Raw genomic sequence first — 20,725 nt, forward strand, 5'->3', positions numbered from 1 at the left:
GTTAGTCTCCAAACAGATGTGCGAGGATAACAGCAGATCATCTGGTCAGTTTAGTAGCAGTCACATGTTAGTCACTGGATCTTGCAGAACATGCATACAAGTGGAACTGCCCTATTTTTATACATAGTTCTTTAGCATTTTGTAGCATTGTTCTATTCAAACACAGTTGTTTAAAGGTTTTCAAAAACATGCATTTTCTGAGATTGATTGCCTGGCAGCACATAATTGGCAACTGAACTGCAATAGCTTTCTAAGATGAGCATGGATTTGTAGATCACTTAATATTCTGTTACCAGTAGATAAATTGAGATCAGAGCACGCTGTCTTCAAGGCTATACCTGCACATGATTAAGGGCTAGGCAGATTGACCCTAAAGCCTCTTTCTATGTTGTATACCGCCTGGAGCATTTTTGTAATTAAGTGGTTTAATAATTGTTATATATATAGGTTATTAGCCCATCAAAAACTCAGTATGACAGTTGTTGGGTAATGTTCTGGGTGTTCCTAAGGGGATTAATGTGTGAAAGAGGATTTAGATAAAAATGTCTGTAAAAACTATTAGGTCTCCCCGCCTCAACTCTCAAACCCCTCCAAATGCTACAAAGCGCAACCGCCAGAGTCCTCACAAACACCCGTAGAAACGATCATATTACACCCATTCTAAAGGACCTACACTGGCTCCCAAATCATTTTCAAGAGACTTACCATAATACACAAGACCTTATACAATCAAAACACTCAATGGCTAAACGCCTCCCTCCAATTCCAAACCCCCAGAAGAGCCACAAGATCCACCCACAATGGAACTATACCAACGCCATCCCCCAAATTAACCCACTACACGTCCACTAGAGAACGAACCCTTTCACTAGCCGGCCCCACCATATGGAATTCAATGCCTCCAGACCTAAGATTAGAATCTAACACACAAAACCTTCAAAATAAAATTGAAAACCTGGCTGTTCACAAAGGCCTTTCATTGGCTATCACCCACTCCAAACAAACACCCTAATCCAGACTTCATAAGTTACTAACTCCCATCTCTACCCAATGTTAAGACACCACATATATAAATATGCATTGTTGTATCTCAAGCACCCTGTACCTATAACCTATCCCCCCTGAAATGTTGTGATTTCTCCTAAAATGTTATGTAACTTTCCTAAATTTCTATTTTCCTCTCTTTTCAATTCTTTGTTTAACTATCTATTGCATTGTAAACCAGTGTGATGTGCAAATGAATGTCAGTATATAAAACTTTTAAATAAATAACCAGATTTCTCCTTTTGGATAGCTTGAAATCACTGTCAACAGAAGTATGTCTAACAAATATTATGATTAACATCCTGAGATAACTTTTGTTTTTATTCCAATGTAGTATGATGCAATTAGGATCAATCAGCTCTTTGAACAAGCCAAATGGGCTATTCTTCTAGAAGAAATTGAATGCACTGAGGAGGAAATGATGATGTTTGCAGCCTTACAGGTACGTGAGAGCCGAATAATGGTCTCTGTATTGGACCATAGCACCCGTTAAATATTTATGGCATCGTCTTGCTGTGAATGGAGAAATCTTAAACATTTCTCCCATGTATCCATTTATTGGGAAGTACAAACCTTTGCTCGTTCATCTCATCCAGTCTGTACCATATGGGCCCCACCTGTTAGGGATTTTAGCTCAAGGCAGTTGCAGACCAGTGCAGGCACTTCTGGCCTGCTCAGAGCCTGCACTACCCGTCTCAGCCTGGCATTGATTGCTGGAGTGTGGAGAGACGCGTACACTTCCTGTATGTGGAGTGGGCCTCTTAAGTTACACAACAATAAAATGTGGTCTCTTGGCTGGTAGTACATTTTAGAGTAATGTTTGTATTTACATTTCTTAGAGTTATTGATTTCAAGGATATGGCTGGAAATAGGCGCATTCTGGGTGGAAGTAATGCATCTAACTTTTTGCATGTAGGTTTATTGGTCAGGAGGCTTTTCATTAAAGGATTCCCATTTTACTTAACTGATAATGGGCAGGATTGTTAGAATCTGTTCCCACCTCCCAGTGGGAAATACAAGGCTCCTTTTCCTCCCGTACCACGTAAGGCTTTAGTGTACGTGGTACGGATACGTGGATGAGATGGCTAGAGAGATGTGCTTATGACTAGCTGAGAGACCAGGTCCATCCTACCCTAACAAGTCTATATTTAGGAGTAAAATAAGACCAAAGGAGACCTCAAAGCAGTCTGCTCAACTTAGATGTTTTGAGACACAATCTATAATTTTGTTTCTGTGTTTCCTATCTACAAAAGTTGTGGGATTTTGCATCACATTGGTACAGTTAATAGTAATTTCATAGAAATCAAATATATGTATATAGGAAGTAACCCATCTTTGGGGAGGGGGAACCCTCTAATTCGTGAATGTAAGGGGGGGGGGGCTGCCGCTCAAAGCTTGCTCACCCTGGCATTAACCCCTTCGTAGTGATGGTGGGATTTGCATGGCCACACGAAGGGTTTTATGCTTTTCCCCCCCTGTTTTAATTGATCCGCAGGGTTTGAGAATCCAGAGTTAATCTCTCCAGACCATAAGTCTCACGTGACGGAGCAGCTCATGATTGCCATCCCGACACTAAAGCTGTCTGTGCGGCTAATACAAGTTGCATATTGTTAGGGGGCTCGCTGTATGGGGAGTTGTCTAGGCTAAGCTTATTTTTTTAAGTGGTGTACAAATTCTAAAGTTTCAGAGATGACTTTGTTACTGTTATTAAGCAAGGCCGTCTTTCACTGAAGAGGCACAGCTGTCCTTTGGGGTCGGGACAATGCTTGGTGCTGTAGATTAGTTGCAGAATCTGAGCATTCTTTCCATACCAGTCTGCTAAAGGAGGATAGATGCGCTTCTCAGGGAAGAAAAATGCTTTTTCAACTGCAAGGCGGCAGAAGGAATAAGGGCTGGGGGGAGCTCGGCAATCTTACATGAGAATGTCTTGAAAAAGACACAGTCCAGCTGTGTTCAGTTTTTTTTCTGCTTTGCATTTCCTCTGCAGGATGAGCAAATGGCTAATTCTGTCTAAACGAAATGATTAGTTGGGGGTGATTTTAGTTTGGTATTAACCACGATCCTGACTTTGGCGGTATAATAGAAATTTTCATTTCTCTACCTTTTTAATATTTTTTTTTGTTTTGAGAAACTAATTGTGCTAGAAATATCTTTGTATTTCAGAGGGGATAAACTTTGTTTTCCTACCCTTCACCTAATTTTCTTTCCGGTTGTGCTGTCCTATTATTCTTCATCAGATTGAAGGCAGGGAGAGAACCGAATCTTCTTAAAGCTCTCTCTTGACCGGTTATATGTTTCTTTTGTTAATCTGGTTATGTTCAGTGCTAGGTATAATAGTCCTAATTAAATCTTTTCCCTTCCCCTGGGCTCCAAACACGATGCCTCCACAGCTCATCTCATTTGAAATTGCAGACTCATTGGGAGATTGCAGCTAGGATTGGCAGTGAGGGGGGGGGAGGTGGCTGTTTTGCAGAGAGCATTCTAGGTTAATGATGATAAAATAGTCCAGATCTGGACATGTGGGTAAAACAGAGGGAAAGCTTAAAGCTCCAGAGAATCGGTGCAACATAGTGGCCGAGTTTCAAATTGAAGACTTCATGTAGTGCCATATGATATCCACAGCCTTCCTGGTATCCTGTGGCATCTCAGGAGTAGTCTGTAAAATTGTGCAGCAGTTGTGGTACACTTACATTTGCATGTATTTGCATATTAATTATATGTATGTTCTTTTATAGAAATAGTAGTCTTTTGGTATTGTGTATCTGGATAACTTTTCTTTTTTTTTGGTAGAGGAACAGATTTTAGTGCAGGGAAGTGAAGGGAGATGGGTGGGGGGGGGGGATCTGAGGAATTGAGGGAGAGAGGATGCGATGATCTTGGAAGAGGGAGCTGAGAGGGGAAGGGTAGGGGATGGAGGGGAAAGAAGATCCACTCACACCCCACCTCCTGACAGATGCCTTCTTTCTCACACTCCCCTTGATCCCCTACCCCCCTCCAATTCTCTCCACACAGTCTTTCACCTTTCCCTTCAAATCTGAGCTTGATGTTTGGAGAACAGCTGCAGCACTTCAGGCCGAGTCCTCTGCTGACCCAGGCCAGAGTGCGGTGCAAGGTGGGGAAGGGGAAGAGCACATGGGCTGCTGTTTCACTTCAAACGCCATAGGGAACAGGCAGTTTCATGACCAGGGCCGGGTTCTTCACCCCTTGCTGTGGTCCCAGCCAGGGCCCTCTGGTCTTCTGCAGTGCCTTGGGGAGGGCTCGAAAACTCTGCCCCTTTCCACGGAGTTCACTGGCTCCCGCAGAATTGCTGTAGGAGAGCAGGGAGCAGAGTCCAGCTGGGTCAGGAAGGTGAACAGCGGCTGTCCTGTGGTAACGTGTTTCAGGATCTCCCCAATTCCCTTCCCCACCCACCCACCCCCACGTTGATCACTTATAGCAAGATGAGAGCGGCAGCATGGGGTCAAGTCCATGTCCTCTGTCACTGTACAGCCCTATAGCTGGAAGCAGGGAGTACAGCGAGCAGCAGGACCCAGATGAGAGAGGATGCAGCCCAGTGTGCTGCTTCTCTCCAATTGGTGCCAGCAGGGGGAGCTGGGGGAGGGAATTGATAGCCGGGGGTGCTGCTTATCTGAAAGAAGAGGCTGAGAGATTGGGGGGGGGGGGATGTGATGGTGAGGGATTGTGAGTGCGAGTTTGGAGGGGAATTATGTGAAAGAGGCTGGGATTATGGGAGCTTGATGGAGGGGGCTGGGTGGTGTAGTGTGAATAGAGGAGTTGGCAATTGTGTGACAAACTGGGAAGATGGGGCATGTATGAAAAGGTGGCCTGTGGAATCGGTATATGTTAAGAGGACTCGGGGTGGGGGGGAGAGTTGATGTATATTAGTCCTGGGGGAATTCTGTGCTACTGCGGAGAGCAGAATTTGTGCAGAATTCCTCCCTGCACAAAATTTGCCAAATTCTGTGCAGAAAATGGCAGAAACCCTGGCATGCTGCAAATGAAGCGTGCTGATCGTGGCAAAGATGAAGGCCCCCAGCGCTCTACAAACGGAGCACACGCCATTCGCGGCAAACATGAAGGCCCCCACGTGCCTCAGAATGCACTCCACTCGCGGCAAAGATGAAGGCCCTGGTGAGCATGAATGTATGTAGAGAGGGGGGGGGGGTGAGGGGGGAAAGAGGAGGGTGAGAGACAGCAGGAGGGTGAGCAGGGGAGTGTGAGAGAGACCAGGGAAGGGTAAGCAGGGGGTATGAGAGAAAGCAGGGGGGTGTTCAAGTGTGGGTGCCAGAGAGAGAGAGAGCCTATATGAGGAGATTGTGAAGGAGTGTGTATGTGTGAGAGAGACTGGGAGTATATGTATGAAAAAGAGATCGTGTATAAGCAAGGGTGCTAGCCTGTATGAAGGGATTGTGTATGTGTGAGACAGAGCCGGTCTCACACATAGTTGGTGTTCCACCTTCATGGAGCGAAAGGATGGAGGGCTGCTATCTCAAAAAAAAAAACAAAAAAACAAAAAAAACAAACAAATAAAAACAGGGGTGTGTAAGAGTATGGGGCAGGGGTGTGGCCTGCTTGTTGCAGCAGTTGCTACCCCTAATTGAGCTGGACGTTCACTTGGATGCAGATACGGCGCTGCTCTCTGAGTTGGTGGTGGGATGGAGGGGAATTAGGGCTGGAGGGTACTGGAAGCCAATAGTAACAGGTGGGAGAGAGAAAAAAGGGGAGAAAAATGGATAAAGTGCGTGGCTTGCTGGGCAGACTGGATGGGCCATTTGGTCGTCTTCTGCCGTCATTTCTATGTTTCTATGAGAGAGAGAGAGACGTAGGTAGCCTGTGTAAGGATGTATTTGTGACAGGGAGCTTGTGTGGGTGTATGCGCAAGAGAGAGGGAGCCTGTATGAGGGTGTGTGTATGTGTTCTAGAGAGAGGGAGTATGTGTGTGAGAGAGGGAGGGACAGAGAGAGCCTGTGTGAGGAGCAGTACTGAGAGAGGGGTCAAACTCTGGGAGTGGAGATAGAGTGGAAGGGGTTGAGCCTAGAGGTGGAGGGGAGAGATACTGGCAGGTGGAGGAGTTGGGGCCTGAGAGGGCAAAGTGGCCAAGAGAGTAGAGAGAGAGTGTGAAAGGGACTTTGAGTGAATTACTAGGGAAATTCTGCTCAAAATATTTAAAATTCTGCATCTTTAATAACTTTTTTCTGTATTAATTTAAAATGTAATTACTTAAGGACCATCATGTAAATTGTTGTTTTGACCAATATAAAGTTTGCAGAATTTTAAGTTTTTGTGCATAGAATTTGTTTTGCACAGAATTCCCCCAGGAGTAGTATATGGGGACAGAAAAAGAACTGGGGATGGAGAGAGGAAAGAGGGTAGGGACACTTCCCTTGCTCTCCCATCATTCCTCTTCCCCATTCCTAATCCTTCCTTTCTTTCCCTGTCCCTGAGATCCGGTCTTCCTACTCTTCAAGTCCATTCCAGAAATTCCCCATGCATTTAAATCCTCAAAAGAACAAAATCAAGTGTTTAAACACAAAGGAAGATTGGAAAACTACTTAGTTGGAACTTTTAATAAGCTAAATGTATGCAAATGTGTCTTGTAATCTACCCCCCATCTGCCACAGGAAACTGGGCTCCAGCCCTAGAATTGCACACAGAAGGAAGGTTCCTCCTCAGGGTTGGTTGACCAGGCAGAAATGTTCTTTTGGAAAGGAACTTGAGTGGGTTCAGTATTTTTGTAGGCATAGAATGGAAACTGGAGGTCCTAGTATGCTTTTTGTAATTGCTATTTTTCTTTGTATTTGTTAGTGTGCATTCATGATATGATTGCTATAGTTAGCCACACTGATCAATTGTTTTGGAATTGCAGGATATAAAAGTATGTAAATAGTGTTAATGTATTGTGAATATATGGATATTTTTCTGTAAACTACTTGGATAAAATTGCTTTACCTTTAGTATATAAAGTCTAATAAAAATACTGTAAAAGTAATGTATTGGCTTCAAAGTTATAGGAAACTTCAGAGTGAAAATACATAAATTAGTACTTTTTAATTTAAATTTATTTTTATTATGGTCTACATAGCAAGCTCTTCGATAATGGGTTCATAAAACCAGATTTATACTCCAAGTGTGTATCTTTGTGCTCGGACGGTTTTTGACACGGCACCCAGGCTGTGTGTTAAAACAAAAAAAAAAAAAAAAACAGTCCTGTGTATTGAAAGTAAAGGGCTTGCAATGCCATGCTAGATAAAAGCAGATATATTTTGTGGCTTCAGCAGTTTCTTGAAATGCCCACTTGTCCCTGCCTACAGTTTATTTACCTAATTGTGAACGTCACTAAATCTTTCATAAAAATGACTATAGCATCATTGGTCATTTACCTGAGAAGTACTTAGGGAAATTTTAGCAACTTGTGGTGTTGCAAAATGCACTAATACTTCTGTACCTGCAGACCTTGTAGCTGAGTTCAAAGAAGTGATTTGGGCCGGTTTTCCCTTTTCGAAAATCACCTAAATGGTGCCTGCTTACTTTGCAATTGTTTTATCTGCAGGTGGCAGAATGGGGGAAGGGCAAGATAGCAAGCTTGCATGCACCTAAAACCCCAAAGGTTTGTGTGGTGGTTACTCCCAGAGCACTTCTTCTTAATCTGGCCAAAGGTTCTCACCTTGTGGAAGCATTGCATGCACCTCTGGTTTGCTCTGAGGGTGGCGGGGAACAGGTTTCAGCCAGGGGAAGCCAGATGGTTAACTGCTTAATTACCTGGCCAGATCACTTTTGAGAGAGTGCACTCTTCAAAGGTCTTGTTTCATAACATAATTTCTAAATGACTTCTGTGACCAGGCACGGACCAAAGCAGCAAGAGGCATTCCTGCAGTTTAGGAATTGGGACTGGACTCGATTTACCTGATTTGTCTCTTCGACCTTTAATTCTTACCGCTTGGGTATTGCATCTGTTTATGGAAAACATCTTCTGCTGCCTGTTGGGTGGGAAAATGCTCATTTACTAGAAACTATTGAGCACAGCAAGCGCTCAGGAGTCGGTGACTTTAGGGGACTGCGTGAGCACTTGGAGCAATTTCTTAATTGGCAGCTGGTTTTATCTTTTATATTCATTATTTAACATTTTCCATCTCAAGTATTCTGAGGTTCGTGCCAGTTTTCTAGTCTCGCAAAGAGGAAGAAATGATTTGAAGAATGCCCTAGGTCCTTTAAAAGTTGGGTCAGCTCATAGCCTCACCCCCCACGGTTTCATCTCCTGGTGTGTAGTAGTGATCTTACCCCACCCCCTGCCATGTTTTCTGAAACCAGTGGATGGATGCCCTTGCATGTCCTCTGGCCCCTTGTATAAGGCTTTAAAAGTGAACTGCAACCTGTAACAGAGCTTTGAATTTAAAATATATACATTTAATCATGTTTTAGTACCATATCAACAAACTATCGGTCATGTCATCGGAAAATCACTTCAACAACAGTGACAAAGAGGTTGACGAAGTTGATGCTGCCCTTTCTGACTTGGAGATTACGTTAGAAGGAGGCAAAACTTCAACCATACTGGTAAGAGGATGGAGTCTGATCCAGCTAATGAATTCTAATGCTTGGCACTGTCTCTGCAAGGGTTCTTGCTATTTCAGATTGTTGCCATTTTCAGCTTTTTCCATTTCAAGAAACAGATGCATGAGGAAGCCTATTAATTGCATTCCTGTTTATCTGTGGGTTTTCTAATCCAGTTTATAACCTCTGAATCTTACAGCCCCAAGACACAGGAAATGTAACTTTGTAAATTACAGTATATTAGCCAACTTTATAATTTAGATCTTCAAAAGAGCTGCAGTACAGATTTACCTTTATTGTGCGTGTGGGCTTTTTGTTTTTACACTTGTAGTTTAGTGTGCTATTTAAAAAGCAAACTCATTAATTGCTGAAGATGACCAAAGACTCATTGCCTTTTGAAGAACATTTTGTGTCTTACAAATGTTCAGTGTTTCTTGATGGGAGAGGAAGCAAGCGTAAAGCCAGAGAGAGTGTATTGAAAGGAAAATGGTAGACTTGGATGGTCCTTGACAATCTCTTGCTGTGGTCATATTCTTTTGTGTTTTGATACATGCAGGCTGCCTACTGAAAAAACAGGTTTGTGTCTCTCCTGTTAAGTATGTAATTTTACTGTTCAATTTTTGCCTATTAATCAGTTATCTGGTGCATAATATTTGTTGGACACAATTCCCTTTAGCGAAAGTTGGTTAGAGTCTTTGTTAAAGTTGGAATTTTAAGTTCATTCTACTGCCAGCAAAACATTAAAAATGATTTTTTTTTTGACTGTGTATATTGAAGTCCTGTTTCTTGCACTAGCTGGTTTAGGACATAGCCACTATTTTTATCTGATAATTATGGTAAAATATTGTCAGGTTGAAGTATTCATGGTATGGTTTGTATGCAGTGAAGAGATGGCAAACATCCCCTAGGCCTCTGCTTTCAGTGATGATGATATGGCTCCTGACAGTTGCCATAGAATTGACAGAACACCCTCTCACACCCTCCCGTTGTCACCAGGGCTCTGGCCTTTCCTGTCACTACTGTTGGTGCTTCTTTCATCCTCTCCTCCTGCGGTTGCCCTCTCTTCTCCTGTTGCTATCGCTCCCCAAGCCGCTCTATCTCTGCTGCAGCCTAGCCCCTTGACTCTTTTTAGTGTCTGAGCTAGAGAGCACTGAATGCTTCTGCTACACATAGAGCGTGAAGTATTGCTAGTAATATATTAAATGCACAAAATGTAATGTAGACAGTTTAATGCAAAAAACACAGGTGCATCTTTTATGCCTGTTTTAATGTGCACCTCATTTGCATCCCATTGTCAACAGGTTAAGACTAGGTTTAATGCACTTTAGTGCAGTAGCCCCTTACCCTTTCTCTGTAAGATTTTCTATTTTAAACCTTTAAATGTCGCTTGCCATCTTTCTTCTCTTCCCAAGTTGAATCTGAGGTGTTGGTCACAGTGTCGGCTTCTTATTAATTCCTCCTATGATTTGCATCTTTGAAGCTTACTATGCCCTGCCAGAATCCATTGTCCTAGGACGAACTGGGATAGGAAAGAGAAGTGGACTTAGCTTGAAATAGCTACTGAAATCTGATCAGTTAGGTTACCTGATGCTGGCAGTAGAATAAAATGCTTATTACAGAATTTGTATGTGTTTTTATTTAGGGTGACATCACTTCCATTCCTGAACTTGCTGACTACATTAAAGTTTTCAAGTAAGTAGAAAGGACTCTTGAAGCCTTATTGATGGTGGTAGTGCATTATTAATGGTCCTTCATTCTCCTTTTCTAACTTCCCCCCTCACTTTTGCTATTTATACATAGACATGTTTTACTGTTGCAGTCAAGGCCATTGTTTCATAATAAATTGCCAATTGCTGTCCTATGAATTATATAATATATTTCATATGAATACTCAGTAACAAAACACATGAACTGAAGGTTTGATTCCTCCGTTTTCTCCTCCTCTGTGCCGTGAGAAAAGCCTTCATAAGTTTGGGCCCTAAAGGCAAAAGGAAGGAGATACCAGACCAAGACTTGTCTCCTGGCAAAAGGTTATGCAGTTGTATCAAATTCTGGGGTTTAGTATTTGACTGGCTTTGTTTTTACACTAGCCCCGTGGCTCCTAAACCTGTCCCATTGAACTCACACAAAGCAGACTGGAAGGTGGTCTGCCGAAGCCAGAAGGCAAAGAGAAGCAAGACAGAGCAGTGGCCTTAGCTTGAAGATATTTATTGGCACATATATTTAAACAGAGCCCAACTCTGGCCGAGTTTCGCGCAGCGGCTGCGTCAGGGGCTTGTCTTTTTTTTTTAGAAAAAGTCCACAGTAATAAGCTATGGTGGAGATACTTTCTGTTATGCAAAATGCATCGATAAAACAAATGATAAAATAGTTTTTCATCTAACAGCTTTTGAACGGCAGAGTTGAAAAAGGCACAATATTTGGAGTTGAATCTTGCCGGAAACCTATCTAGTGATTAAAAAAAAGATTAGAAATTGCATCTAGCAAAATTGATTCATACCGATTTAAAACAAAAACAAACCCCTGACGCAGCCGCTGTGCGAAACTCGGCCAGAGTTGGGCTCTGTTTAAATATATGCGCCAATAAATATCTTCAAGCTAAGACAACTGGTCTGTCTTGCTTCTGTTTGCCTATTGAACTCACAGCCACTCATGTGTTCAGAATCTCCAAAATAAATAGGCTTATGACAATTTTTTACTCAGTAGGTTTCCAGTGAATGTAAATGTTATGTATATTCATTTTGGATTTCTTGAAACCCTCCTCTTCCTCACCCCTCTCTATCCTCAGGCAGTGGGACCAATTTGACAAGGCAGCAGTGATTTCCAAAGTGGCATTCTTATATTTGCAGCATGATGATTTTATAATGGTCAAAGGTTTTCCAGCCTGGTTTTGGAGGTGAACTTGGGGTTTGGCTCGGAGATCCCATGCAGTCCTCAAGAGGGAGGAGAATTACGAATGATGCTGAAAGAGCAGCTCCTGTTGTCATTCAAGCATCACTGAGAGGTTCAGTCCTGGATGAGCTCTTGTTCTAGCTCTTGACTAGTAAAAGGGGATCTAATTTCTCCAAACAGTTGTGTGGACAAGGAAGCATAGATAGCTACAAGCACATAATGTGAAAATTTGAGGCACTGTGATGCACCTTATGATTTTAAACCAATTATTGTTACCCTATTCATATTTCAAAGTCCTGCAATAAGTTTTGAAAGCCTACTAAAATATATAAAATCATTTAAATGGAAAACTTGCAGGGGAGGAGCAGAGAGTCCCCTGAAGGAATGGAGTCTTCTGGCAAAAAGAGATCCCACTTGGTGTTGGTGACAGAGAGAGGTAGAGTGGCGCCGTGTTGGGCCTCACTGACATCAACCTGTGCCTGTTTCCAACTATATAATACGGGGCCCTGTGGCATGCTGCCAAAGCCATACTCCAGGCGCTGAAAAGGGGAGGAGAAAAACTAAAGGCTGGAAATCCTCTCCTCCTCCTCCTCCTGTGATTTGTGGACCCATGGATGACCATGTTCTTCGAAAGGGTGATTATTCCAGTAGAGACTATAATGGTGAAAGTTCACTTTCAGGAATATCTCTAAGTCCTGGCCATAATCAGCCACTCCTGCAGCCTGCTGCTGTCTTTCCATGATGATTCAATCCTTACTGGTAAGATACATGGCACAGAGTGGCCTCCATACATCCTCAGCAGCTTGTAGAGACCACAGATATGGAGAATCATTTGGAGTCTCCGAAGGCTAGTTCTCTAGGAATAACTCTCCCCTTGATTATTCCCCCTATGAGCAGGGTAACTGAAGGGATTGAGGAACCTGCTAATGTTACTCTACTGGATGTTTGGAGAGATTGCTAAGTTTGGAAAAAAAACTTTTTTCAACTGAAAATAAGATCGAAAATGGAAGAGCAAGATAAGATTTTTGGAGCAGAAGGAACTGTGATGGCAATTAATTCTCAGTTAACTTTGTACATCTTTTTATTAAGGATAATCTCATTGTCCATAATCAGCTTGAAATATTCTGAGATCTTGTAACCTGCCGTTCTTAAATTTTCCTATCTCTAGGTTATCACTTGGGGAATTATTTAGGAAATATTTTTGTGAGGTATTATCTTTTTTGAGGAGGGGAAGGTCCCTGTTCTTTCCAAGTTTATATTATCGTCCTGAGAGGAAAGTGCTTATTGTTAAGGAAGAGTAGATGGATGTTTTGGGAAGTCCAGGGATTTCTGCCTTTAAACAGGATTTTGTTGGCAATAGTCTGTCTAGAGCTACTTTGCTAGTTTATTTTTCTTTAAAGAAAGACAAGGATCTGTGTTTTTTGTTTTTATAAATTTATATATATATTTTTTGTTTTTATAAATATTTCCAATATAAAGATTTTTCCTTCTGTAATCAAAAAATCTAGATCTTCCCAGATGTCTCGTTGACTACAAGCCCTTAGGAAACATTTTCTTTCTTTTAAGCGAAGGGTTCTAGATATTGGAGCAAGTTTTAATTTTTTTCTTAAGTTCCCGTGTAAGTGTTTGGTAACCTACCAAAATAATACATTTATTTTTCTTGATCCATTACATCTGGATCATTTCTTAAGTGACAAGACACTGGGAACTTCTGTAGTTCTTAGCAATGATAAGTAGGAGGGTAACAGTTAATGGCTGTTTAAAAAAAAAAAAAAAAGCCAGGATTTTCAGAATGATATCCTGTTAATTTTTCTTTAAATGCCCTTCCCCTTTTCCTATTAATGTGGGTGGCAATAATTATAAATTTTCAGATTTTTTGGATGTATTTCCACATTACTTATTCAAATCCTTTTTATTCCTGTTTCATTTCATTGTGTGTAAATGATATAATCAATAAAGAAGATATTATTTAAATGGGGAATGTGTGGCTTAATGAGCTGGTATAAAAAAAAAAGAAAGTCATGACTTTTACAATCGGGCCTCCAAAATCTTCCATCTTGCTAGTAATCAGGTTATCCTCTGGGGCCGGCCTGGTGGCTTACTGGCACTATCGCTCTGCAGAGGCCTTGCATTTGATTCCCAGGCCGGGGTTATGCTCTGCAAGCTAGCTGGGGATTTTGCTGACGCAGGGATCGCAGACGCTGGGGGAGGAGAGTACAAGCTGCCATGTAACATTAACACCTAGTGGCCGGATGCTGGGCCCATAATTACAGATTTTTGAAGAGATCCTGTTGTCTTGCCCGTGACCAAGGACTGTATACCCTGCCTGGACTAAAATTGGGAGAGGGATATAAAATGGTGGGGAGGGAGGAAGGAAATTTTGGATAGTTGTGAATGTGGACTTACGGCACTACGGTCCCCGGGCAGGCTAGTTCTGGCTAAACTAGAAGCAGAAAAGGAGCCAGAGAAACATTGGGCCTAAAGTTTATCCTCTAGCTCTTCAGCAAATGAGATAAAATAAGAAGATGGTGTTTAGTTCTTAATGCATTGGTGTCCAGAGTAAAATTGCTATCACTGAATATTTGCATTCTCAGCTTGTCCAGAATTAAATGAGCAAGTATGTTAAACTAAACTCATCCTTTGATATGGTGTTTTAATAAGGACGAGGTCTGTCTGTACATTGGTGATACGAGAGAGCTTGAGTTCTTATTTTGAAGAAATAGGAAGACTTCATTCAGTGGCAGACATTCAGAAAGTACTGTTTAAGTAGGAAAGTTAAAATTCATTTTGTGAGGAGAGAAGAAAAGGAAAAAGAAAGTTGAGGTCAAACAATGGATTTTTAGGTAGGGCTGAAATGCACAAGTAAATTGAAAAAATATCTTGAATGTTCTGGCAGTATGAACTAGTCATGCTGATTTGTCTTCTATATTTATAACTATCATATCTTATGAGGCAAGGGGAAAGATTCTGTCTGATCCAGACATTGCATTACTTCACTGGTTAAAACTGGCAAAGGCAGCTCTTGCTGGAACATTCTCATCTACTTATAGGATTTTAACTTTGCAAAGTCCAATAAATCAGTCTATTGAGCACCTACAAATCTTATGGTAAGCATTATTTGTGGATTTCTATAGGAAGTAACTAATAAGAATGGCTTACATCCAGTGGGAGCTAATCAGGGATGGCCGACTTTAGTCCTGAACAGCTACAAATAGGCCAGATTTTCAGGATATCCACCATGAATATGCATGAGATAGATTTGCATGCACTGCTTCCATTATATGCAAATATGCCATGCATAGTCACCTGTGGAAATTCTGAAAAGTAGACCTGTTTGTGGCTGAGTATCAGAGTTGGCCAACCCCTGGTCTTAGATCTTTGAATGTTAAGTTTCCATATAAAGTGCTTGATTAGAGTTGACTATGCAAATTGTATTGGCTTATTGATATGTTTTGCGTGTAGTGGCATTTATTTTTTGGTAGTGAGAGTTTGACCCAGTAGTTTTCCTTCTGCTCCTTTTGGGTCTCCAGCTCAATCGGATCTAGGGCTGCGATCCTAGCATGATACTTTATTCACAGCTACCCATGGATTTTTCCTTATTTTATATTTTCCATCTTATTCCTTCTCCTCCCCCCCCCCCCCCCCAAAAAAAAAATGTACATAGTTTGGCCATTTCAATAACAATCTATGCCCAGGGTCCTTGCATCAGGGCTCCTTCTGGAATCCTAAATCAGGCCACTAGGTGTTAACTGTTGACTCCCTCCGCCGGATATGTGAATATTCTCTGCTGTATCCCTAGCTAACTTGGAAAGACCAGGCTCAGTGATTGACCCGGTGAACTTGCACATGACCATTACTTCTGAGCTACAAAGACCAGCCTTTATTGATGAAATATAAAAAAAATACCTGACGTGTGGGCATAGGCCCTGACTAGGTTATGGGTTTCTAAATTCCAAGAATAGCTTGTCAGAGCTGGACTTTGATAAATATTTTGCGGTAAAAGAGTGGTTTAATGAAGGGATGGATATGAACAACTTAGCTAAATACATAGGGTGAGCCTACTGCTCTTTTAGTTCAGTAGTAGAGTCTCTGCTTTGAAAATAGTATGCTGTAGGTTAAATCCAAGAGCTTGCTAGTTGGGAAAAAAATAGGTTGTTGCACCATGGGCATGCCCAAAAAAAGTGGAACTTTCACAGTTGCCAGCCATGACTATAACTTCCAGTGAGACAGTAGTTTAAGGTTTCCGAAATCTTGAACACAGATTTTTTTTTTCCATTGATAAGCAAGCTCAATACTATCTTCTTGTATTAACATCCACCAATTCTACATGGTGCAGTACATTCATGACTGCATTCAAAAGTCGAAGCCTTTCTTTCCTGTCAGGGAACAAGGCAATAACTATCCACAGCCACTTCTGGATGCAGAAGAGGACATCCGCCATTTACTCCAATCAGTATATGAATCCTTTGATTCTGTTTCATGTGCTTTCTTTACTTCTGCTGGGGCTAGATACATGGCTTCGAGCAAGTAGCATCTGAGATGTTCATGAAAAACTGGCAGACCTCCCCTGGGACAATCTTTCCAGCAAAAAGTTCCTTGAGACAGTTGCTCAAATAAAGGACCAAAATGTAGCAGTGCAGTCCCTCTCAATGACTCCTGAAAAGCTCTCTATGGTGCAATGTACTTCTACCCATACAAATGACCGTACTTCCATAACAGGCCTCTCCAACAGTACTGTGTGCCACCCCTTCCAGCTCAGCATCAGCAGCCATTTCCAGCCAGGCCTCAGCCAAAGAACACCGTCGTCAGAAAACTACACAGCAGACCCAGCCCAAACTGTGGCCTAGTTTTTGATCCCTCTGAACAATCTGTTTCTAACTGCCCAAGTAGGGGAAGGAATCAAACAATTTATGGAGGTGTGGCATCTGATCACTAAAGACTCCTGGGTCATCCAAATTGTGCTGTCTCCCAGCCTCCATCCCATGTACATTGTTTAGCGCTCCATCTGGATCCCTTTTCATTTACCACAGCTTTGATTGGAACTCCAATTGCTTCTCTAGCAATGAGAAACAGAACCAATCCCAGTGTCTCAACATGCTCTGGGTTTCTATTCCCATTACTTCTTATCCCCAAGAAAATGGGGGGACTGTGGCCTATTCTAGACTTGAGATGCATGAACAAACATATCCTCAGAGAAATTCAAAACTAACTCCCTCAGCACATCTCTGCCTTGTATACAGAGACAAATGGATTTGTACCTAAGATCTATAGGTTGCATATACTCACATACTCATCCACCCTTCATACTGATGCTACCTCCGCTTCCAGGTGGTTACATGCCAGTACCAATACAGAGTATTCCTATTTGGCATCTCGTCAGCCCTGAGGGTCTCATTGAACGCATTACTTACAAAATAGCTATGGTTGTTTTTAAGTTGTTAACTTCAGATTCCTCTTACTGGCTAAATGCCCTTCTACGCATTTATAAACCAGTACGATGCTTACGTTCTTCTCAATTGAATCTGTTAGAAGTTCCTTCTGTTCAACAAGCTCACTTATATAGTACTCGCGAGACCTCTTTTTCCATTGCTGCACCTACACAATGGAATCTCATTCCATTTGAACTCAGGTCTTTGGATGATGCAAAAGAGTTCAGACAGTCATTGAAAGAGTACCTTCTCCAGCATGCATACAACATACTCTAGAGTGCCGACAGCAGAAGAAATATCTTTACAGATGTGAGGATTCTGTTACATACTTTGGGTGTTTGATTATTCATTTTATTTACATGAGATTGTCTATTTCTGTTTCTGTGAAACATATGCAATTTGTGTGTTATTGTATTTGTTATTTTTATGTTTTTATTATGTAAATGTTGTAAATCGCCTAGGCCTCCTTGTGGTAGGCGATTAATAAATTTTAATAAACGAAATGAAATGCCTCACAATAGTGGCAGCTCATCTCTATCGCCAGGGAATATGTCTTCCCTTTCCTAGACAATTAGTTTATCACAATGGTCACAAAGGATGAAGTGCTCCGCTCTTGGACAAAAACTATAGTTCTTCTAGATCGTTTAGGTTTCCTGATCAGCTTCAAGAAATTGAGCATGGAGCCCACTCACTCAAATTCATCAGGACTTGGATAAACTCAATACAGGACAGAGCATTCCTGCCTCCCAACTGAGTGAGCACCATGATGGTGTCATCTGCAGCCTCCTTTCTTCACACTCATCCAGGTAGTCCTTGGTCATATGGCAGCCGCCATCCATGTGGTTCCGCTTACCATCTTCACATCCACTACCTCTAATGGGGTCTACATACCCAATGGGATAAGCTAACTGACTGCTTTCATCTCAAGTGCAACTCTCAGTGACCATAAAATGAGAATTATGGTGGTAGCTACGCCCACGAGTTATCAAAGGAGCCCCTCTTCGCTTGCTCCCCTATTAAGTGGTTCTGGTGACCAATGTCTCTATCAAAGGGTAGGGAGCATACACCACAACCCTACAATCACAAGGCATTTAAACTCTTAGAGAGCTGCTATCAAATTACTCTTCTAGAGTTGAGAGCAATCAGATACGCCCTATTAACCTTTGCGCATCTTCAAGGGAAGAGCATCCTGATTCAGACAGCTGGGTTGCAATGCTTTACATCAACAAGTAAGGATGAATGAGATCATGGTTTCCCTATCAGGAAGCTCCAAAAATCTGGAATTGGACAAAAGAAATTGAGCTGTTCTACAGGCCACCTATCTTGCAGACATCTCCAATATGTGTCAGAATAACTCGGCATTGTTTCAGCCAGCAGTCAATGTCCAACAAACCCTTGGGTTATGGGGTCTGCCATTGGTGGACCTCTTCACATCACAAAAAAACACAAAACTAAAACAATTTTACTTAGTTCTGCCAAGCAATCACAGACTAGTTCAAGATGCTTTCCTTCTTGATTAGGGACAAAGCTTCATGTAGATTTTCCCATAATTATTGCTTAGCACCAGAAACGTGCACAAGATTTTTCAGGATTGCGTTAATCTAATCTTTATGGCCCCAGCATGGCCCAGATAGATCTAATATGCATATCTCGTACAATTTTCCAGCATCCAGCCATACCGCTGGGAATGGACAGGAAGACAGGAGATTGTATCATCCCAACCTTTCAGCCTTCTACTTCACAGCTTGGTTGTTGAGCACTCAGTGATCTGACCTTCACTCGCCTACCAAAATTGTGGACATACTAGTATCATCTAGAAAAACTTCAACTAGAAGATGGAATTAGGTACTCCAAATGGTGTCGTCAAAATGCTTTAGATCCATTTTCTTGTGACCATAAGCACCTGCTGAAATACCTGCTCTACCTTTCTGACTCTGGCCTCGCCACCTTTTTGGAATGAGTGCACCTCAGTACTACAACGGCTTACCATGTAGATAACAAACAGATCTCTCCTCATCCATTGATATCTCAATTCATGAATGGGCTATGGCATTTCAAGCCCCTGGTACAAATGCCACCTGTTCCATAGGTTCTGAATGTGGTCCTTTCTCAACTAATGAAGCCTCCCTTTGAGCCACTGAGTCAGATTCTCTGACGTACTTGACATGGAAGGTGGTGTTCCTTGTGGTAGTTACTTCAGCTGGGAGAGTCAGCAAACTCCAAGCTCTCGTCTATTGTCCTCTTACATGCAGTTCCCAAAGTTTCTGCCAACGATAGTCTCCACTTTCCAGATCAATTTTTTATTGCTTCCTTTCTTTCGTAAGCCTGATAAGTATGAAAGTGAAAAAGCCCTACATGCTGTGGACTGCAAAAAGGGTCTTAGTATATTACAAGAAACATACTTATCTGCATCGTAAAACATCGCAACTGTTGGTCTCATTGAATCCCAACAGGCTAGGAGTAGTGGTCACCAAGCATACCTTATCTAACTGGCTGGCTGAATGCATTCATCACCACTACACCTTAGTTAGGACTGCAAGTCACAGAATACTGTAAAGGCTCATCAAGTGAGACATAGCAGCTTCTGTTGCTCATCTTCAAAATAGTTATTGAAGATAGCTGCAAAACTGCAACTGTCTTCTGTTCATACCTTTATATCCACTACTATCTTGATGATCTCTAAGGCTAACAAATGTGTTCAAGCAATTTTGCAAAACCTGGTTTCATTGTAGTCCATGCTCCATGGTGGGTGCAGGGTTGCTCCACTGCAACCCTCAGCTTGGGATTCAGCCTACTTATCGACAGAAAAAGCAAGTTTGCCATAGATAGCAAGATGAATTAGCCATGGAATACCCACTCGCCTTCCTTAGCTAAGCCATCTCTGGTATAATCTGAAGAGACTCATGGGGCATCGGGAAATCCTGCTCATACTCAGAACTCCAAAACTCTGCTAGCTTGGAGAGACAGACATCCATTCGATGCCGCTGGATGACATTACCCACATGTAGTACTGTGTTCAGTTCTGGAGACCGTATCTACAAAGAGACAAGGACAAGATGGAAGCGGTACAGAGAAGGGCGACCAGGAAGGTGGAGGGTCTTCATCGGAGGACATACAAGGAGAGATTGAAGAATCTAAATATGTACTCCCTGGCGGAAAGGAGGAGCAGGGGTGATATGATTCAGACTTTCAGATACTTGAAAAACTTTAATGATCCAAAGACAATGACAAACCTTTTCCGTCGGAAAAAAAATCAGCAGAACCAGAGGTCACGAGCTGAGGCTCCCGGGAGGAAGACTAAGAACCAATGTCAGGAAGTATTTCTTCATGGAAAAGGTGGTGGATGCCTGGAATGCCCTTCCGGAGGAAGTGGTAAAGTCTAAAACTGTGAACGACTTCAAAGGGGCGTGGGATAAACACTGTGGATCCATCAAGTCTAGAGGGCGTGAATAAAGTGGAGGCAGCAAAACACTGCACGGAGCGGCAGTAGCCACAGAGGCATTCACGGAGCGGAATGCCAGTGGCCAGTAGTTAGTGTTCCACCTTCATGGAGCGGAAGGATGGAGGGCTGCTATCTCCAAAAAAAATTTAAAAAAACAAAAAAATAAAAGCAGGGGTGGGTAAGAGTATGGGGCAAGGGTGTGGCCTGCTTGTTACAGCGGTTGCTACCCATAATTGATCTGGATGTCACTTGGATGCAGATACGGCGCTGCTCTCTAAATTGGTGGTGGGGTGGAGGGGAATTAGGGCTGGAGGGTACTGGAAGCCAATAGTAAAAGGTGGGAGAGGGAAAAAAAATGGATAAAGTG

General features: G+C 42.2%; 1 protein-coding gene across 8 annotated transcripts in view; it reads left to right on the forward strand.

The window, feature by feature from the left end:
* FERMT2 (fermitin family member 2) overlaps positions 1 to 20,725 on the forward strand; it is a 242,672-nt gene that overhangs the window by 196,385 nt on the left and 25,562 nt on the right. For all 8 annotated transcript variants that reach the window (XM_029598311.1, XM_029598304.1, XM_029598302.1 and 5 more), the window contains 3 exons: positions 1,379 to 1,486; positions 8,464 to 8,598; positions 10,238 to 10,287. In XM_029598311.1, coding sequence (XP_029454171.1) covers positions 1,379 to 1,486; positions 8,464 to 8,598; positions 10,238 to 10,287 — 293 coding nt within the window. The remainder of the gene's footprint in view (positions 1 to 1,378; positions 1,487 to 8,463; positions 8,599 to 10,237; positions 10,288 to 20,725) is intronic.

The sequence above is a fragment of the Rhinatrema bivittatum genome, chromosome 4 (assembly GCF_901001135.1).
Source record: "Rhinatrema bivittatum chromosome 4, aRhiBiv1.1, whole genome shotgun sequence".
NCBI classification, from domain to species: domain Eukaryota; kingdom Metazoa; phylum Chordata; class Amphibia; order Gymnophiona; family Rhinatrematidae; genus Rhinatrema; species Rhinatrema bivittatum.